We start from the raw sequence: 21,717 nt of genomic DNA on the forward strand, positions 1-21,717 counted from the left end.
TCCAGTAGGGATAAAGCACTAATACCATTTATCACACACTCCTAAGTCCTCTCCAGGAAGGCAGTTCTCATTGCCAGCTTAATATATGACATATTATGTATATATGGATGTATTAGTGTGGATATAATGAGAAGAAAATAAAAGAAGATGCATTGGTTTCTAAGACAAGGCTAAAGAAGTCTTCCTACTTGAATCAATCAAGTTAATCGGTGACTTGGTATCTGCATTGGAAAAGATAACACCAGGCTGGAAAATAAGCTGCTTTAACATAAAGAATAATGTTGGTGCAATTTAAACAAATGGTATGAAAGATGAAGACTGAGTTTAGGCTGACCATTGAGAAGCAAATTTCATAAATGTCAGAGAGGTGAAGGTCTGGAGCAAGATTCCAAGAGGCACAGAGGGCCCCACTCACCTCCCTGGAGCTCCTTGTGTCTCTGGAGGGAGGTGGCATGACACAGCTGAGCATTACCTGGGGAACACATAAGAACATTATCTCCCTATAGGTTCACATGGATAAGTAGTTTTCTTATAGCTATCCCTGATGTAATTTATTCCCGTTAATCTATCCTTTTAATCCTATCTATTTCTGTTAATCTAGTTGTGTCTTAACTAACTACAGTCAAGTTAGGTCTCATTATAACCCCAGTATTTGTAGCAAAGTATGATTTACATTGTGCCTCAATTGAAATCTTTATCTTTTTGCAAAAAAAAGGACCACGGTATCCTATGGCGAGGTCGGGAAATCTCTGTGTTTGCTCATCTCCTCCTATTGACTGCAAAGGGTGCAGTGACAGCTCATGTTGAGTCTGAGTCCTTTGAAAGCAGCTCTGTCTGCTGCTTCTTTTTTCCTGGCATCATAGGTGATTCAGCAGCAGCCAGTGGGAAGGAGGGGTCAGGGAGTGATGCGGGGTTTCTGCCTATGCAGAAACAGGGATTGAGCCCTACCAACAGGGAGTTGGTGGAGCTTCTGTGTAATATGAGTCCAGTTGGGCTTGGTATTAATTTCACCAATGGCTGGCCTAAGGGGAGGTGAGCTTTTCCTCCATCTGCAGCTCTTTGTATAGGATATCACTGCCACAGTCCCCTAGAACCCTTCCAGGGAGGCTGGGAATGTCTCCCTAGCTGTCCAAAGCCATGGAGACTGCACACTCACCAAGGCACTCTGTGCCAATATAAGGTGCTCAGAGGACGTTTCAATTTTTAACATTCCACATGAGTGAATCAACTTGGAGAAATACCTCAGTCTCCAGCAATAGTTGTAAGATTGCAAACCTGAAATGTTTCCTGCAATTAGAAGGCTCTCAAAAAGCGTATGTTATATGTCAAAGCCAAATTATAAGCTTACATTGTAACTTTTGACCTTGTAACCCCTCTTGAGCAAGAGATTCTCAGGCTATTAAATTCTCTTTATTGCTCTGTCATGTATTTGCAGCATGTGTTAAGTAGTGAATACCTCAGAACTAAAAAAAGTCCTGTGTTTTTCTTAAAAAAAAAAAAAAATAAGAGAAAAAAAAAACTTTTTTTTTTTCTTAATCAAGACAGGAGCATGACCCTAGAGGTAAAAACACTGTCTGAAGAAATCATGCTTTGTTTTGAGCCATGGTAGTGTGCTGTAGAGGATAAGGTGCCTTTTTAAGTCACTGATAAATATGCCAACTGCTTTTATTTAGCAACAGACTGTTAGAGACTAGTGCTATGAAATAATAACAACACTTTCTGACTTGGGCATTTGTCACAGGGGAACAGTTAAAAAAAAACTGTAGTTTTTTCCCCCCTCCTTTTCTTCCAAGCAACTGTTGAGCAAGAAAAGCAGCTTTTCATGTTGTAGCAAGGAAATAGTTGCAGTGTCTGGGTTATGTCATTACAGACTCCTGTGGAAATGGAGACAGGATGGGCTTTCGTTCCCAGCTGTGGATGTGTTAGAATCATATATCACTGTAAAATATATCCAGTCTCTGTTCTGCTGTCTTGAAAGTGTTTCAGAGCCCTGCCCAGAATGTTGTCTCTTCAGCATGGGGACTCTCGTTGTACAGTTAGTTAAAGGGGTGTTTCTGCATCTGATCTGAAACTTCACTTGCTGTGTATAAACTGAAGCTGATTACGTGCACTCGTTGAAGATAAGAGGAAGAAATAGCAGCAGCTCTGTGGGGAGGCTGGCGGAAGCCTGTGCACGGTGGGGAGGGTTTGCTGGGGTACACATTGGCACTCGAGGATATATGGGAGACTGATGGGCACTGTGCACACAGAGCGTAAGGAAAGCTTGGAAAACAGTGTGTGATGCTGATACCTCCTGTCTGCCCCAGGGCAGCCCTAAGGAGCATCTGCCCAGGCTGCTGGAGCATGACTTTGGGAGAGCAGCGCTCTGCCTGAGAGTGATGTGTGCTTCCTGAGCCTGGGATGGGCTGGGACCCTCCAGGCAAGGGGCACAGCCCTTTGGGGTGTGCTACCTGCCTCTCAAAAGCATCTTGTTGGTTGCTGGGAGTTGTTACCCTCGGGGTCAATCAAGAGTTTGTGCATTCAGAAGATGTCGGCTTCCTTATGTGGGTCAGGATGTAAAGCTTCATCTTAGGAATGGGGTAGGATTAGGATATAGTTACTGCACTATTTCCTCTTTGACACCGGGTTATTAGGGGGGATACTAAAACTTTTTTTAATTTTAAGAACTTCAGTCATATATATATATCTGTGTGTGTGTGTGTATACATATCAGCTCTACAGGATATAAAATAGCCTACTGTTGTAAATTTAAGTCTTACCTTGCCTCTGTAGTCTGCTTATGCATGTCCTTCCTGAACAAGAGATCTATTAAAATGTGATAAAGACCATGCAGCACTATCTGAGAATAAAATGTGCTTTTCCCAAGCCAACCTATCTCCACAGGAGCTGAGATACTCCGGTGGGAGTGGGGCTGCTGGCAGTGGTAGCTCTGCAGCTGTGAGCCTTCATGGGAGTATCGATGGGGTCAGTGAGCAGGGACACCAGGGGCTTGTGATGGTTAAAGGGAGCAGAGATGACATTCTAGCATCTAAGCTGTTTATTCCCCACATTGGCTTTTCCATTTCTAATCATAATTAGGCATGTTAATCCTCTTTACCTATGGAATGATAATTTATACTTGTCTTCCAAGCCCTAAAACTGCAAGCTTAGTCTCACTTCTCAACACTTCAGGTAGACTTACAGTGGCTTCATGAAGCCACTTAAGATATTATGTATATCAAATGTATACATATATGTGTGTGTCCAATGCTGTGGGGGGACAAGGCAGCTGAAGGAGTTGCTTTGAAGGAGTTCACAGTACATTTGGTGTGGGATTATGCATACCAATGGTTTCCAGCCTTGCTCTGTATGCAGACACCTACAGTATTTCTAAGGGAGATGTGGCACAGACCTCTGTCTAGTAAATGTGAGCCTGCTTTTCATTATTTACCTTTCATGGGTGTGAAAATAGTCAAGGGACTCCCAGGGAGATGCAGAGCACAGGCTGAAAATCACTGGTGAGGAAACACTTTAAATAAGGACTTGGAATGAGTGAAATAATATACTTTTGCAGTTAGACCAAAGAGACCTAATAGCAGAGACCTAAAATATGGGTAAAAATTAAGTTTTCAGTGCCCTGTCTGAGAGATGTGCACATTTATCACTGCTTTTGAAATGCTGTCACCTCTCCATAAATTTTCACATAATGACCACAACAAAAAGTTTTCCATCAGGAGATGGCCTTGTAGTTATGGAGTACAGGATGTGATTATTTATAACCAAGCTGAGGTCTAAAAAAGAGCTTAAAACTAAACAGAGTGGAGTAAGGCAGAAGTTTAAAATGCAGCATTGCATTCAAAGCCTCAGCAACAAGATCTTCACATGGTCACTGATCTAGGCCAATGCAGATTTTCCACCATATGAGTTTTTTATTCTTGAAGCATAAAACCTTGCTAATTGAAAGTCACATCTTGATATAAAGGCAATTAAATGGAAAAAGAAGAGCAGACAATTTCACATTCTTGAAGATACGTGTGATTAGGAAAAAGTAAAAAGCATGTTTGCTGTTTATAAGCATCCTCACTCTTTTGGGTAGGATTCCTTCCTCCCAAGAACAGAAGCTCAATCCCGAGGGTTCAGAAAACCAGTATTTTGCTGCATACCAATGTCCTGCAGTGTATGATGTCCTGCAGTCACATCAAGTAAATTGTAGTTGCAAGAGTTGGGGAACTCCTCCGTGCAACTTTTGGCTCCAGTGTATGGAGAGAAGGCAAACACCCTAAAAACCACATTGGAGTTACTACTGGACCCACATTTTCTGTTCTGGTTTGTGTTAGTAGCACTTTATTTGTAGTAGGTGCACGCTGGTAGAGCTTCTTCCCACAAGGATAAACTGTATTGCCATTCATTAAGAGAGTTCAGTGGAGTACAGCAGAAACTTTCCATGGACTGTTTTGAGACTTTCAATGGAAACTTATTTTGGCAAAGCTCTAAGAGCATTCAGTAATTTTTTGTCATGAGATCCGAGAGCTAAAACACAAAGCCCTTCTGTCGGAGGCAAACCTGGTGACAGCAGACACATCCCATAGCTGTAGAACATACTCAAATCACAAGCCCAGTTTTCCCATGGGTTTTCTCAACTCCTGTCCCAGAACCTTTCGCGAGATTTTAAACTGCATGAGCATATAATGCATCAGCCAGCAGCTGGTTTCTGTCACTTCTAAGCCCATCTTTCTTTTTTTTTTTTTTTTTCATGTTACCACTGTTATTTTTAAGGCTATGTTGCATTCTGCTTAACAATCAGGAGATCTCTTTGAGGTACTGCAGCACAGTGCAAGTAAAGACACCCTGGAGTGAGACAGACTCTTGAGATACCCTAACACTGCATTGATATCAATACATTATTTGGTGTTTTTTTGAAGCTTTGTGCTTTCATTCCTTCTGGAAGTTTCTTCACAAAGACCTAGTAGGTTGGGAATTTTTCATCATGCTTGAACAGCATTTATACATATTAAAGAGGAAATTTTGGAAACCAGTTCTGTTATTTGCCTCCTACTGCATGCCATATAATTTGCATGCTGAACTTCTATTCCTACTATGGAAATCTCTACCTAGATTTTGAAATGCAGATCTTTATTTCTAGTTTGGGGAAGAGGGGCTTTTTTTCATTAATTTTTTTGAGACTGGCCATACAATCCAGTGTAACACCACCATCTCATATTCAGCACTGCTAAATTTATTTCCTAGCCCATGCAAGGAATAGTTTGATTTGTTCAAGATGGGTGTTGCTGTCCAAGTTTTTTGAGGGTAAGGAAAGACAAGGGCACTACAAAGCTGCTGAAACACAAAGCTACTGTTCTCTGAAGCTGGTAGCATTTCATTGCTTGCAGCAAGGTGATTTACTAGGCTCCCAAGAGCAGCTACAGCTCCTCCATGAAGTGATAGAGATGAGAGACTGGTAAATGCATTAAAGGCAGACAAACTGACCTACAGCTTTAAAAACTTGCTAGGTTCATTTTTCCTAGATAAGATGGCTCTGGTTTTAATAAGGCCATCAAAAATTACTTAATATAAGGAGTAGCTTTGCAGTGGGGTGGGAGAGTTGGCAGGGTGATGTGTGTATTTGCTCAGAAGGTGACTATTTTGCAATTTTGGAAACTTTCTGGGAAGCAGTGGCCAGAGCCAGAGCCTTCCAAAGTTAATGTCATGTTGTGGAAAACTAAGTGTGACTTTTTTTTTTTTTTTTCAACTGAGATTCGTAAGTGCCTGCCTTGCATAATTTTTTCTTATATTTTTAGTACTCAGTAAAAGCCTTTGAAAGCTTAAGGATCTCATATCTGAACGTTGCTTGCCTGTTATTTCTTCCCAGCTTGCTACTCTACCAAGTCTTTATTTCTTTAAATTTACACATAAGAAACAGCCTAGGAATAAAAAAGGCATCTATGCACAGTGTACCAGAAGCCTTCTAGAATGTGATTCCTGTTCTGCTAAAGAAACTTCTCACAGCAGATAAATGAAGGCAAGGAAGTGCAAGGAACACGAAGTACAGTGGTTCTCTTAGGCAGATGCAGTTGTGATGTGAGGCTCCTGGCAGTGTTTGAGTGGTTAAGTGCAAACACAGTGTATGTACTTAACAGATAAGCAATGGCCATCCTCCTGCAATTCTCCTGGGATGCCTCACAGCAGTAGTTCCTGTGCTGGAGTTTATGCTAGGATGTTTCTGGCTCTTTTCTCCTCTGTTTTCTTCTAGAAAACGAAAAGAACAAAAACCTCATTTTGTGGAGGACTAAGAGCCATCCTGTTACTTCCTAGCCATATCCTCTGTGCATGTGGGGGAGCGATGGTGGTACATCCAAGCTTGTATACCCTCTCTTGCCCTCCTCTTGCTCCTAAATAGGCAATCACTTCACTACACAGGGACCAAATAAGTTTCTGATGTGCTGAAATACCATAAAAAGACCAAAGTTAATTATTTCTATTCAGAGAGTGGGGAAAAAAGAAAGAAGCCCACCAAACCCAGAGTATTAAAAAAACCTCTCCATCTGTCAAAATAGTCAAGCACAATCTTTTGCAGAAGAAACATCATGGGGATGGAGGAGCAGATGGGAACAGGAGTGAATGAATCAGTTTTACAGTCAAGCTTTCATATATCTACATGAACTATGCTGTACTAGTAAAAGGTTTCCTTTCCTCCCCCCCCCAAGACATCTTTGGCAAAGATAAGCAAGTCCAACCAACTGCTACTGATAACTTTTTACATTCTGTGCTGTAGCTTAGGTTGTAGTTAATTTACCAGCTTTTTGTATGAGAGGTGATGTTTATTCCCCCTTCACTGAATTGATGGAGCAATTTCTTTCTGGAACCTTGTTCTTACAAGGAGTAGAATGCATTAAAGTAGGTTTGTGGCATTTCTGTAAGGATGGATTTTTTAAATCCTTATCTGCATGTCTTCTTTATTTTCATATTTGCATGAAGTTTTTTTAGTGTTTGAGAAAGCTGCACGGCATTTTGCAAGCGTTGTTGCTTAAAGCAGGTCCATGAGGAAGATAAAACAATGTCTCAAACACTGGGGACAAAGGAGTAAGAAAAAATAAAATTAGCAGCTGCATTAATTTTCATGATGATTTTAAACAGCCACAAATTCTGAGTATATTTAAATTAATAATTTGACCTAAAAAGACTAGTACTGGATGATGTCTTAGCTTTTGATTTTTTTTTTTTTTTCAGGAAAGAAAACCCGTTTGTGAATACATTTCTTTTATTAGTGTTTTGAAAGACTAGATAAATAAGGGGCCCTCAAAAGTCTGTCTCAGTAACAGTTGCTTTACAGGCTTTTTGTGCAACCCATTGCATGTCTGGGCCACAAAATATTTAATGCAGAATCAGAAATGTTTATTTTAAAGAGATGGGGGAAAAGAAGCATAAGGCAGTGGAAGGGCTACTTTGGCAACATCAGAGACAAGTAAAACCTGTGCTGGGGCCCTATTCTAAAACCAATTTTAAAAAAAGATGCACTCCATCATCTGGTTTTTAGGACATAGGAACAGCTTCTCCGTAGGTACAGCTCAGAGAGCATTAGCAGAGGTTTATCCAGTATAACATTTTACTTCTGGAGTTCAGATTGCAGAATTTCTGGGCTCAGGACTATGCCATGGAAATGCTGCTTTGATGAAGAAGAGGAAACAGTGTGAGGAAGGCAGCCTGCCTTCTAGCTCTGGTTGCATGGCCAAGGTTAACCGTGCAAATCAGGAGGTGAAGAGGGAGCTTTTGCAGAGTTTGAACAGCATGTAATGTACTGTAATGGTGCATTTCAAGTACCTTTTAAAATGTACAAACTTGTTTACATTTCTTCACAGAGCTAAAATCTGGAATAAATGTGTCTGAGAGTCACTATTGCTAAACAAGCCTGACTCTAAAAGCAGTTCACTTGCTGTAACATGCAACATTTCTAGTACCAACGACTAAATTCTGTGTTTTTTCTTCTCAGACTTTTGAAGATAAATTGGTCTTCATCTTCAAAACTTATCCAGGTGCTGTTAAATCACTTTGTGGCTTTTTAGCTGTGCTTTCAAAATGTAATTGCAGTTCTCCTCCTTCCAGAAAAAAAGGGCGGTAGAAAGTCTGTTTACCTCATTTATTGAATTTCACAGTTAAATTAAGTGAAATAAAAGCTTGATTCAGACCCTGTTGGTTTCAATAGCAGTCTTTCCACTGAGTTTTAGTCAAGCTTTAAATGAAGATCAGAAGGTGATGCAGAGCTCATTTACATTTAATACTTACTCTTAAGCTACTCCTTTTAAGCGTTAATATTATTGGAGGCTTTTCAAACCCAGCAGCATGTATTAACTTGCTTGCTTGTGAACATGTGCAAATACCCTACTTTCTGCTGGAAGGCCTAATGGAGGTTTTAACTGTAGCATTTGTTCCCATGAAGCTGGAGACATGCTTTTAAAGCTTTTTATCAGCTTTTACTTGTACTTTGTAGTTAGTTGACAGGACATTTGCTACATTAGTACAGATATCCTAACAGTACCTTTATTGTTTGAAGCAGCAAATATCTTAGTCCTGTCTGCTTTTTTTTGTCTGGTTTTAGCCTCACTTGAGAAGACAATCTCATTCCTAAAGGACGAGATGTCTCCTGAAGAATTTTGGGGTATAAATCCTTCTGACTGTAGCTTTCCAACTTGAATGTGTGTGAGGTGGGAACTTGCTTTAGAACAGGTTTGGAGGAAACATCATGCTGTCCTGCAGCTATTTGGGCCCAGAGGTTTGGTGTAGCATCCACTGTGGATGCTGGCAACACTTGCTGGGACATCTGTGCCCGGAGTAGGTGGGGTTATCATGAAGGTGGCCATGAGTGGTGCAAGAGAGTGAACAAAACTTGCATGGATGCTGTTATGTTTTCTGCACTTCCCCAGATAGATTGCAGTCTCTAGAGATGTCAGTCTACTCATCTGGAAGAGCTACATATGTATATATGTCTATTTATTGGTAAAAAAATAGGAATGTGTTGCATTTGTGATAGCAAGCTTTTAGTCTTCTTCTTAGAAACATATGTAAATTATTTCTCTTGCCCTTTTTGAGTCAGTGTGTGAGTCTTCACGTAGAATTTACACCTCAAGGGATTCAGAAGTTCTTGTATGAGCACCATGGCTTCTTTCGACATAAGACTTGATTTAATATAAGTAAAGAAAAATATGTGATTTCATTGGAAGATACATGCAATTTCAGTGCCTTGAGAACTCCCATGTGGTAAAGTGGTCACAGCGTAGTTTAATGCTTTTAATTCTGCTTTCTCAACCCATTTTTAAACAATTTTAAACAGTTCAGTGCTGATGTAACTAGAAGCTCACGTTTTCATGGGCACACAGCTTCAGTTTCTTTTTATTGTGCTATAAAATCCTTCTGCTTTGTAGATGTTGCCAGAACGAACACCAATGAAGAATGTAATTTTTTTAGATCCCAGAGCACAAGCCAATGTATCTGTTGTTGTCAGCTTGTTTTCCTAAATATCCCAATGTAAATCTTAAAATGCCACACATCTCCCCAAATTAAAGGCTCTGTCTGTGAGCCATGCAAGGTGTCTCAGCTACTTGCTGCTGCACTCTGTGCAGGCTTTTAGCACCACTTGCAGCAACACAGCAATACAAAATTCACTCTGAATGCCAAGAACCGTTGTGTTTCTCCGAGCGGTTTCCCAGCCCTGAACTTGCATGAATGGGGTTGTGTGATGACCCTTCTCCTGCTCCTGGGCTCTGCCCTGCAATTGCATAAAGTTATTTTGTGACTGGTGTGGTAGCTGTGTCAGTGTGTGAAGGTGGGGGACAGGAGGGCTGCAGCCATGGGGTGTCAGCCTGTGCTACCTGGTGGGCCCATTCTTGGGGGAAGCCACTGGAGAGTACAGAGCCTGCTGAGACTCACCCAGTGTCTTTTCTCCCTTTCATGGTCTTTTTTGTGGTTGTCTTCCACGGTACAGGACAAACTTAATTTGTTCAGTGTTTAGGTTTCACACAGCATAAAGATGCTTTCTCTTGGAAGACCCAGTGTAAGTGAGATGGCAGTACTTCCACCCTGTATTACCAATACACCACACTCTGCCTTTCCCTTATCCCACAGTGGTTTCCAAAATCTTGTTCCTCTCCGTAGCATTCACTCATGTTTCCCTGGGCTGTTCACTGCTTGGATGTCTAAGCTGAGGGTGGTTTTTTTGACTCAAAGAGACACATTTGGCACCTTAGAGCATCCACTTTCAGTGTCTGTCTCTACTGTAGGTAGGAAACTGTGGCCCTAAAAACGGCAAGCTGTGGCATGAACTCACCACTTTGCCCATCCTGGTCTTGATAAATCTATAGCTGGTCACCCTCCTCTGCCAAGCTCACATGGAGAAACTTCTGGGGGGTGAGGGAGAGGACTTCAAAGTTGATATTGGCTTCCAATAACACAGTCATTTTGGCCTGAGTTTCTTTGAAGATGGTTAAAAAGGGAGGGAAGGTGTCTGTGTAGTTTTCTGTACAAAATTTATTAAGTGTTGTGTAGAAAATATATAAACTGTTTGTTATTATCTCTGTGCGTATATCGTGTGTGTATGGTCAATGGATATGAAGTGACCCTTTTTCCTCACTAATTAATCATAGGAACATTTGAATTCATTGGTGACTGCACTTGTGATAGACCTGGCCACTAACCTTGAGCAACAGATCAGCAGAGAAAGCCCCACACAAACTCTTGGTTTCCTTTATAGCAGCCTCCTGAAAGGCTGCCAGTCAGAGGAACAGTCTGGCAACAGCACCCCAGCTCCATCTTGAGGAGCTTGACTTCCAGCCATTCCTCTCAATAAATAGCCTGCAAAACTCAAGGCAAAGTCATACTGCAGCCATTGCCCATGTGGTGGGAAGGTGGGCTGAAGGGGTGAATCCCAGCTGGAGCATCCTGGGGATGTTGGGAGCAGGAGCTGTGCCCCGTGGCACCTGCTTTGCTGGGAGAGAAGAGCCCTGTAGTGCAGAGGCCCCCATGCTCAGGTGGCTGGGGCACCCCTGGACATTCCAGCACTGGCTCTTGCCTCCCCTCACTTGTCATTTTCCTACTGATGCTCCCAACCACAGTGATTTTCTGTTGAAGAAACGATGCAGTGGTCACCTCTTTTAATCCCCCAGTCCCTTTCAGGGCCATTGCACCCTAGCTCCCTGTTTTCTGTCTAGGATGTGTTCTGCAAATGTAAGGCCTTGCATTTGACTGTATTTCTACTAAATGTTGTCCAGAGGGCTTGTTTTCTGAAATTATAAGAAGCAGCCTGTGAGGGTTGCTTGTCCCTCTTTATTATTTAGAACCATGGCATTGTTTGTGTCATCCACAGGCATTCCCAGCAGTGATTTGATGTCTTACAGATCACTGATAAAAAAAGCCATCAGAAGAAAACTGATCTATAGCAGGGTTGTTTTTCACTACCCCATAGAAATACCCTCTGCAAAGATTGCAATCGATTATTCACCTTTAGAAATCAACCTTTCCCCAAACTGTAGAAAGGTGCAAGGTGACAATTCCCATTTCTTCAAAATTCTGCTGGTATTTACAGGAAATATTAGTATCTCTTCTGCAGCTGCATCCTGAGACATTTAGAGGGAAAAGCCCCAGTCCCGGCCTAGCCCACCATGTCATTGTAGATGCCCCAAATTTACACCATTATCTGCAAGAGAAGAATTAAATCCCCCATCCAGTTCACATTGAAGCCAGGGGAAAAACTGATTTCAGTACATCCCAGTCTGGCCTTAATCTGAAGGATTAATGAAGATACATGGTGAATTACATAGTGACAATAGAGATGAAAAATAGGAATATTAGTAAATGATGTGGAGAAATAAAACAACAGCCACCCTAGGGAATTAGTAAATCTGAATCCCTTGTTGTCAAAAATGCTCTGACTTTGGAGTCATTCAAGAGCAAGTTCATTTGTATTATTCTTGTTATAATTTATTCTTTTAGGGGAAGGCACTCACCAGCACTTGGTCCATCCAGCTGTCACACTGTTTCCATCCCTTCAATTCTGTACATTGGAAAGGGTCTGCTCCTAAATGGAGCAAGGGAAATTTAAATATAGATCTATCTGGAAAAGTTGCTGTTATCAAGTAAATAGAAATCAGAAACCATCTGGGAAAGTTTTTCCTTAAGGCATATTCTTTTTTCTCTGCTATGGTGTTAAGTTTTGGTCACTTTTGCAATTAAAATTGCTATCTAAGTGTTTTTAAGAGCTCTGTCATTGTTTTGTTCCCAGTGTATCTAAAAAGTTGAAATTCATCTCTGTAACTCACCACACTTTTCATATTCTTCCCTTGCAGATAGTGGTGTAAATTTGGAGCATCTACAAGTACATGGTGGGCTAGCCCAGAGCTTGAGCTTTCCCCTCTGAATGCCTCAGCATGCAGCTGTAGAAGAGATACTGATATCCACAGCTTGTTGCAGTGGATTGGTTTTTGTTTTTGTATAATGAGGGCTTTCCTCCCTCTTAAAAATCTCAGTCAGTATGTAAAACACACAACCAGTAATATCAAAATTTCTCCTTCACATCTCTCTCTAGTGTTTAGGAACTGATTAATGTATGAAATGTTTCAATTTAAATGGTTATATTTTTTTTAAATATATACAAACATTGCTTTCTTTTTCCAACCTCTAATATTTTATACCTTGTTTTCTTTATGGAAAGCATTGCATGGTTCTTTGCCTTTTTATCAGAAATTAGGTTAGTCATAGTGACAAATGCCCTGTCTGTTCTAGTACTTCTCTGTAAGCTTGAATGCCTTGCAAGCTTAAATTATCTTGGTCATTTGACAGTAGTAGCTGCACTTTTTTGGTTTCCCTGTTAGGTTATGGGTATCTATTTAATCGCTGTAAGGGAATGCTTTGAGCTTGGTTAAAAAAAATACCCAATATACAGGACCTGCCCTTATAGCTGATGTACAGATGCATGCTTGAATGACACAAGGATCTTCATTTTATTACTGTGGCCCCATTCTGTGAAGGTCAGTGGAAGCCTTCATGAGGAGAAAGCAGTCTTCCTCCTAGGGAGGAGTGTGGAGGTGCAGAGTATATGGCTGGGACACCCCATGTGGAGGACATGGCTTTGGCATGGCGTGATTGTCCATAAAGACCCATCTCAAGTATTTCTTACAAAATTATTCCAGTTCACTTGAAAGGTTTTTCTGTCACCCTGTGATCAAGTTGAATTGGTTGTGGGCAGCAGGGACATTGAGTGACATTCTTCCTTGGCTTTGAGTAGCATCTTTGAATCTAGACCAAGTGTCTGGGAAGGTATCGCTTTTCCATGAATTCCTAAAAAGAAATCACAAGTGAACTTACTAACAATGAGTTAGGAGAGAGGAATATTTATAAATGTCCTGACAGATTAAGCAAATATCTCTTGTCTTCAAATTTTATGTTGTCCATAATGTCCATCACATAATGGCTGGAAAACTTACAGAAAAAGTATCTATGTTTATTATGCCAGGGTGTATAGAGTTGTAAGTGATATATGAAGCATGGAAATGGACTTGAATGTCCCTGAAATTTCCTTTGCAAGTTACTGTTTTGATGTGTCTGTCAGAGCTACAGGGGAACTAACACAGGCTGTGCCTGGACAGAAACAGCTGATGATTTGGAGATTGGTGATAATTTAGTTTCAAATCATTCTCCAGGGTTTTCTCAAGTCTAGGACAAGTATGCAGGACAGAATTGCAACTTCAGTAATCAGATTTTCTGGGGAAAAGATCAAAACAGATTTCACTTGTATCAAGGCAATTGCTGCAGAGACCACTTTGTTTAATCTGAGTTTATATGGATTTGGGAGAACACAGTCAATTAGTGCTACAGCTGGATGGACAACTCCACTTCTTTGAGCTGTGCAAGAAAAAAATGGCCAAGGAGCAGGGAGTTGCAGAGGGTCAACACATTTTCATCACCTAGAAGTACTCCTTTTAAGTCCAGCTTCAAGGCAGAGAAGGGGAGCAAGCATGTCTGGGGACAGAGAGAGGATTTTAATATCCAGGACATCCAACCCTGCACTTCCCATAAGCACTAAAATTCATCAATTTTGCAACTATCAGTATTGTGCCTATTTCTACATCTCTTTCACCACCAGTGTCTTGCACAGTGCTCAACATTTTGGCTCATTTCATCAGTATCTGCCTTTTTGTAGGCTGTTAAGGTAGTACTGTAACTGATATCAGATCAACAGTACTTTGGCATTTCAGAAGTGCAGCATATGAGCTAGGAGCAACAACATATAGAAACAAAATGCTTTGCAGTGGTATCCCATGGTGCTGCCCTGCAAACTTCTTGGTTTGGGCCTGGAACTCTGGGCATCCAGCAGGTCACCTGGGATGGAGCAGGAGAGCCCCACAGCTGCCTGCAGGCAGCCCCACTCTCAGCTCTGAGCCCAGGCAGCCTCCTGGGTTGTCCTCTCTATGTCAAAACGTCCCAGACTGACTGTATTTTTATTATATTAACATCACAGGTAAGAGCAAAGCCTTATGAGGATCAGCCTGTGACCTGAAGCTCCGTTCTTAATCTCAGCTTCCCTACTGTTCCAGGGATGTTCTCACTCTGAATTTTTCATCAGGAAACTTCACTCACTGTGGTGTGTTGTTTGGTTTTTTTACCCTCATTTATATCTAAAATGTGTCACAGCCATGTCCACATGAGAAACATGTTAGGTGGTTACATACTAGCACAGCTCCCAGCAGTACCACAAGTGTATCCGTATCTGCCAATGGATAGTGCTGGCTTTGCTATACATTGAAACAGAAGTATATAATGGATGTCTGTGGCATCAAATTATGTCCTTTGAAGGTCAAAGAGGTCATGCTCAATAGAGGTTACACCGTAATATAATCCATTCACTGAAGCATACACATCCCACTCAGAGCAAGGCAAATTCTGCTTTTTCCTCTGACCTGAAAGGCACTCACACTGTAGTATTATACAGAGATAATTATAACATTTAGCAGTTCAGTACATGGTTTTCATAAGCAAAAAAATTGCTTATGGTATTATTTATCAGAAGCAAGAAGGCCATTTTATTTCCATATGTTCTAGTTGGAAAATTATTCAGTAGCTTTGCCTGAGTTGAGTAGCACGGCTGCAAGGGTTTAGCATGTTTTGATTGATTTGGCTTTTATTTGCTCGGCATATACTGCTTATAACCCATGTTCTCATTTGGTAAACACTACTGTGATGAAGGCAACTTTTCAGATGTACTTAGATCTCTTTGCAGCAAACAAGTATTTGGCCTTTTATCCCTTTGAGCAAACAAAATATTGCGTGTGAGGGGAAAAGGTCGTGTAGGGAACTCTGACTGGTGCTATCCATACATTATCATAAGCTACCCATTTTTTTTTCTTTTTTTGCTCTCCAGATTTTAACTAACATCTTGTCTAGATCTTCTGTTTACTGCACAGAGAATCTTAAGAGCCTCATGGAGGGAATGTGGCGTGAGACACATTTGGTAGAGAGCCATCTAAATGCTCTTTGCTCACAGAATGGGGGAAGACAGTAGGTCTTGGAGGACCAGCCTGAGGCATCTTCACACTTCAGAACTTGTTATGTCTAGGTTTCCCTCTGCAGCTTCACAAGCTGGCAAGCTCTTTCTCTTGACTATGTTCTCCTGCCTCCTCCCTACGCTTTGAGCTGTTTCCAGTGCAGCAGTTCATGGGGCACGATGGTGAACCAAATCAGAAAGCTTTCTTTAGCTAAAAATGTCCTCTATGCTTTTATTTATTTATTGTTCTGCATTATTTGTAGCTTGGATGGGCTCTTTGACCTAGTTTACTGAGCAGCCCCATGGGAGATGGAGAAGTGCAAGAGTAACCATACCCTCCACCTGCTGCATCATCCTTGACCTAGTAAACCATCTTTCTCAAGATGGCTGAGGCAACTTCAGAGTTTCAAAGTTTGTTTGATCTCAAGGGAAGTACATCCAAGTGTGTGCAGTTTCTTCTAGGACTTGTTTCATTGAGCTGGACTATTTTCTTGTATAGTCCCAGTGGTGCCAGCCTGTGCAGAATCGGTCATGGGCACGGGTGACCCGGAGGATGTGCCAGAGAAGGCTTCTCCTTCCACCTGCCCTTCAGTTCAGTTGTAACATAAGCCATGCAAAAGCTGCTTCCTTCCCCATCAAGCAAAGCAGGCTTAGATGGATGTGTGTACCAAAGCTTAATATGCCAGGAAATCTCCTGAATCTACTGTATTCCCAGTATGTCGGTGTCAAGAGTTGTGTGAGCCCAGAGATTCATTTTGCTCTTAAAACCCAGACTGTAGCTTCAGGGGGTTCTGCAGAAAAGTTCTCTTCCCTCCCACTGATCTTACATGGAGACCCAGTGCCCCCAAAGTATTGGAAATGGGTCCTCAGGGAAATTGCCTTTGGTGGTGCTTGGCAGCATACCTCTTTCAGTAGTGTTTGATGGCACTGTGTCAATGTCTTCTCAGGAACTGACTTATTTTTATGTTACAGAAAACTTGATGGAGTTTTGTACCAGTTCTTAATACTGGTACACCTCTGTGCCTGGGAAATGTCATGTGCACTCTAAAATATTGTCATTAGGGCCAGGCAAGATGATATTCTTGTTTCTTATGAATCTTTGCTGATGCTTTGCTTACTGCAGTGCTTAAAGAGGTAGATGGGCTACAAGTCTTTACCCTGTACTTATTCTTGCTATTCTTCATGAAGTCTTCATTTCTCCACAGTTTGTCAAGGGACGAATAACAAGCTGACCCAACTGGGACATGTGGAAGACCATTTCACCAGCCTGCAGAGGATGTACAACAACTGCGAGGTGGTACTCAGCAACCTGGAGATTACATATGTGGAGCACAATCGTGACCTCTCTTTCTTGAAGGTTAGCATTAGCCAATGTGGCCTTCCCTGCTAAAGGAATCTTGCTGTATTTTTTAAGAGCAAAGGATCAGCTACTTACAAAATTCTACAGTGATCCTAAGCCATAGATAGCTAATGTCAGAGAAATTGCAGATCTCAGCATTCCTGTAGGCTGCAGGATACACTCATCAACCCTATGATACTAAATCAGGTAGTTGGTGAAATAGCTTTTCAAGCACCTGCTAACCTGTGTTCGTCTCCTTTATAAATATTACTGCATCCTTACACATTGCCTCACTCCTCAGAAGGCTTTGGTTGTGCCGTTGAGCAAATCGAAGCACAGTGAATGGCACCCACTCATGGCACTGTGGAGGCCTTTACTGTGCCCTCCAAGATCTGGTCATTTCCCCTGTCATGCTGGTGAGTGCCTCTCCAGCCCACAGCACCCACACCCTAAGCAGGCAGGTCCTGTACAATGATTTACCACATGGACACTTTGAGTGATTTTCAAGATAATCCTCTGCAGCTGAGACATAGGATACATCCAGCTCAACTTTTGTTTTGTGCACGAGTGCATGAGCAACCATGTCAAGCTGAGAGGGGAACAGACAGGGGATGCATGTTAAAACACAGCCACAGCGTGGGAAGAGGCACTGTCTGCCATGGAGATAGCCAGATTCTCCACCAGCAGAGACTGGGCAAGGGATACAGCTCTGCTCCTCCACTGCCAGTTTGCCACCAGTTGCAGTAGCATGCCACTGGGTTTTTTTGTTTGTTTTTTGGTTGGTTGGTTGATTAGTTTTTTTAAGATGTTTCAAATGCATTGCTTTTCATATACCTGTTTATCAGACTTGGAGGTTTCCAAAAAAAGATGCAGGAGAGGAAGTAGGTTTTTTGACATGGTAAGTCATTGTCTGATATCAAAGTACTGTATGGTAGCTTTGAATGAGCAAGTCAGTCCTCTCATCTGGAAGGAGTAATCACCTTGTGTGAGCTTTTGTTCTCAGGGAACGAAGAAAGGGGAAAAAAACATTCATTATAGTAACAAACAGGAACATCAGAAAATATATTGTCCAGACATACAGGTTACAAATATGATGGTACTGCCATTTTGTTTCCCAAGCACAGTTTCACCATGGAGTTCTGTGTTCCTAGAAACATAACATCACTTGAAACCTCACTGGTAGTCTTCACAGAATAGGACAATATCCTAAGTAACAGCTTAAGGGTTCTTCATTTATGGTGATTTCTGTAGGAGATAGAAATGTACATATTTCATAGGCAGGAGTCCCTTCATCCAGGGTCAGTGCCTCACTTTTTTTTTTTTTTTTTGTCCTTTAATTATTTATTAAATAAGAGGAAGAGGGTTACCTGATCTTTCCCTCTTCTGAGCATTGGAGGATCCTCAAGGGAAAGAGCACAGTGTAACAGCCTCAGTCAGATGGCATCTCTGTGTGGCCAGTGGTTGGATGCCAAGTATTCAGAGAAAGCATCACACTTGGCTTCCAGATCATACATTCTTACCCTGTTCTCCTGCATCCCTTAGAAAGCCCCACTTGCCCTTGCAAGGGGACAGAACAGGGTCCATCTGAACCTTTGAAATTACCCCCTGGTAGCTGCTTTAAGGATCAGTTTATACCTGCTTAGACAGCAGTTTTCTCCATAGTCCCTTTTTGTTTGTTCTCAGGTTTATTTATTTTCTAATGAAGTTAAGTGGTTTCTCATTCCTTAAAATTGAAAGATGGTGGCTTGGAGGGGTGGGAGGAGGAAAGTGACTTTGTTGAGAGGAGTACTATGGATTAAACACCTTTTTTCTTTTATTTTTCTCTTAGACAATACAGGAGGTTGCAGGATATGTGCTCATTGCACTTAACATGGTGGATGTCATTCCCCTAGAAAATCTCCAGATCATCCGAGGCAATGTGCTATATGACAACTCCTATGCCCTGGCAGTTTTATCCAATTACCACATGAATAAAACCCAGGGACTCCGAGAGCTGCCAATGAAACGGCTGTCAGGTGAGATGAGGACAAGAGGTGGATGCACCTGTAATGCAGACCAGCTGTGAGTTTATTGGTGTCAGGATCCAACTGAAGATCTCTCGAAGTCATATGCTGATAAATCCTGCTTTTTTAAAGGATCTAATTGAAGTTTCCCAGTTTCCTAATCGCTTTCCTGCCAGCCAGTCAAGATGAAGAAAGTTCATAATTTCCTATTGCAGAAAGGTCCAGAAAATCCAAAGCATCAACAGGGTGGGGAGATCTGTTTGTGTCCACCAGAGTGGCAAAGAAGCATCCACTCATTATTTTGCACTATTTGATCCCAGTGCATATGTTTTGGCATATTCTGTGAAAGTTCAGTGGGAGCTCATGATTTCTAAGTCTTATTGGTCTCTGGCTGTGCACACCAGCAGTGCCAGCTCCACGGAGTGCAGTGGTCTCTGGAGGTGGTACCAGACAGAAAGCCACACCTTTGTGTCATCCAACCACAGCCAACCCTCCAGAATCCATCAATCTGAGTGTGGTGTTAGTTGCACCATCAGGAATAATGGTGCCACTCAAATTGTCCTTTTCTTTCAGCATAGTGTGACTGAGGTGAAGATATACATGGTTTGTTTCCCTTTCTTTAGACCAGAGACAGAAGGCGTAGGGAGTTTTCTTCACTTAACGATTGTTTTTCCTTCCATGGCAGAAATTCTAAATGGAGGTGTTAAAATCAGCAACAACCCCAAACTGTGCAACATGGACACTGTTCTCTGGAATGACATCATTGACACAAACAAGAAACCTCTCACAGTGCTTGAATTTTCAAGCAACTTGTCATCGTGTGAGTACTAACTTCCTGAAAATGATACATGGTACCCCATTTCAGAGAAGAAAGAACTTCCCATCTTTTGTGCAGTAGGTTTTAGGTCCACCAGTTCCTGCATGCAGGACCACCAAGTCCTGTTCCAAGGGAAATCCTTTCATTTCTTCATTGCTGGCCTAAGATGTACATTTTCATTGTGGTTAGGTGTTTAACTCGTAACTCAGTTCTTGGGAAAGCTCCTCTTGGTTCCAGACCGTACCCTGTGTATATGTTCCTCAAAGACAGCTCAGAGTAGTGTGCACTCATTTGTTTCCAGCAGTCTTCTGTTTACAATGTAAGGCTTTGTTATAGAAAACCCATATGTGTAGGTAGCTTCATGGAGTTAACTGTGAAACTTAAAGCCTTTTTAGCACTAAGACCCAAGCTGAGTGCCTGGAAAATTTGGTGTCTTGGGCTGTACAGATTATCCTTGCAAAATTAATGATAAAAAGGCAGATAAATCTGATGCTTTGGATCAGGAGAGAAATGAACATATATTTAAAAGCTTTATGTAGCGTATACTTGGAGTGGGTCTGAACTAATCCTGCAGCCTTACAAGTCCCTAGTAAAATCCCCAGTAATTTTGCGGAAAGGAGAGTTTATTTTCATTTCTGAACATTTCATTTCTGGCACTACAAATTGGCAGAAAAACATACTTGCTTTATCTTCCTCCAGTTGTGTAATTGCCTGAGAGCTAATAGCCAGCTTCTGTGTTGACATATTTTTCTGTGGAGCCGTAGCGTATTGAAGGACTTGCAAACTATACAAGTCAGCACAGGAATTTGGCTCTAAAAACTACAGAAATGCTAACCTTTAACTTTTTTTTTTTTTTTTTTTTTTTTTTTTAAGAAAGTTATTTGGTCCCACACCAAATCAATTAACTCTTGGACAAGTATTGGCATTTGTTCAGCTACTTGATGGGTGAGGGGAGAATCACACTGGTAACTACTAGGAAATGCCTCGTAGTGAATTCCAGATTAATCTGCTTAGACTGCCCTTTATGGTTTTAATACCTATCCTGTAATGTAAAAAAAAAAAAAAAAAAAAAGTTGTTTAGCTGGGACTTTGCTTGTCTTTAAGAAAAAGACATAAGAAGAAAAAAAAGAAAGAGGAAGGGCTGGGAGAGCACCTAGCACTGAACCTTCAAAACCAGGCGGGGTGTCTGTCCATCCTGCTGGTGCTCCATCAATTGCCCATCTGCTTCTCAGTCCTACACTGAAGATTTTTTTGGCAGAGGGCAGAAGGAGGGTGCGAAGCAGACAAGTCGAATTACTTTGTGGTCAAAGTAGCTGGCAGTTGCCTGCGAATCCAGTTGGGTTTGTTTTCTTTTTAGAACCGCATTGTTCAGAAACACTGATTTACATGTGCCTGTAGCGAGCAGCTGGCACGTGGCCAGCCGCAAGCTGGCAGTGACTTGCCATTGCATGCAAACTCCAGCAGAAGGGCTAGCCGGGCACTAGCTGAGATTCCTGTTCCTGGGAAAAATATACCTCTTTCGTAAGCTAGACTGGCTGGGCGTTGTGCTTACTTGCTCTGAGGTGTGGAGATTTGCACGTAGGAAACTGGAGATGAACAGAGGGTTAAGGAATTGAAGTCCAGCTCTCAAAATGTTGGGGCGCTGCTATAGCGGTGCTTCGTCCCCTGATCCATTAAGAAGGAAAGCTGAGTATCTTTGCTTACTGTGACTAATGTGATATTGTCTGTGGTTATAGAACATAAAATAGTGCTCTTGTGTTTTAGGTCCCAAATGCCACCCGAACTGCACAGAAGACCACTGCTGGGGCCCTGGCGAACAGAACTGCCAGACTTGTAAGCCTGCAGATTAATTAAGAAATATCTTGTGTGCTCTGACATACTGAATTTCTATCTACTGAAAAACTAACCTGTCAAGCACAAATTAGTGACGCATGTTTCACACTTGTCCTTCTCTGCATCCCACCTTGCTGGGGCTCCTTGAAGCTTACCACAGGGGGAGGTGGCCGGCTTCCCATGCTGCACAAGTGGCTCTGTCTGCTCCCCCCAAGTATCC

General features: G+C 41.8%; 1 protein-coding gene across 2 annotated transcripts in view; it reads left to right on the forward strand.

Moving 5' to 3' along the window:
• The first annotated feature begins 14,586 nt into the window (after positions 1-14,586).
• The window catches only part of EGFR (epidermal growth factor receptor), a 49,447-nt gene continuing 42,316 nt past the window's right edge, over positions 14,587-21,717 (forward strand). The window contains exons 1-5 of one of the 2 annotated variants that reach the window (XM_030445667.1): positions 14,587-14,605; positions 16,711-16,862; positions 18,673-18,859; positions 19,533-19,667; positions 21,429-21,497. In XM_030445667.1, the coding sequence (XP_030301527.1) occupies positions 16,782-16,862; positions 18,673-18,859; positions 19,533-19,667; positions 21,429-21,497 (472 nt within the window). In that variant the 5' untranslated portion in view covers positions 14,587-14,605; positions 16,711-16,781. Of the gene's footprint in view, positions 14,606-16,710; positions 16,863-18,672; positions 18,860-19,532; positions 19,668-21,428; positions 21,498-21,717 lie in introns of those variants that run through there. The other variant, XM_030445666.1, reaches the window with a different exon arrangement.

The sequence above is a fragment of the Calypte anna genome, chromosome 2 (genome assembly GCF_003957555.1).
Source record: "Calypte anna isolate BGI_N300 chromosome 2, bCalAnn1_v1.p, whole genome shotgun sequence".
Lineage (NCBI taxonomy): Eukaryota > Metazoa > Chordata > Aves > Apodiformes > Trochilidae > Calypte > Calypte anna.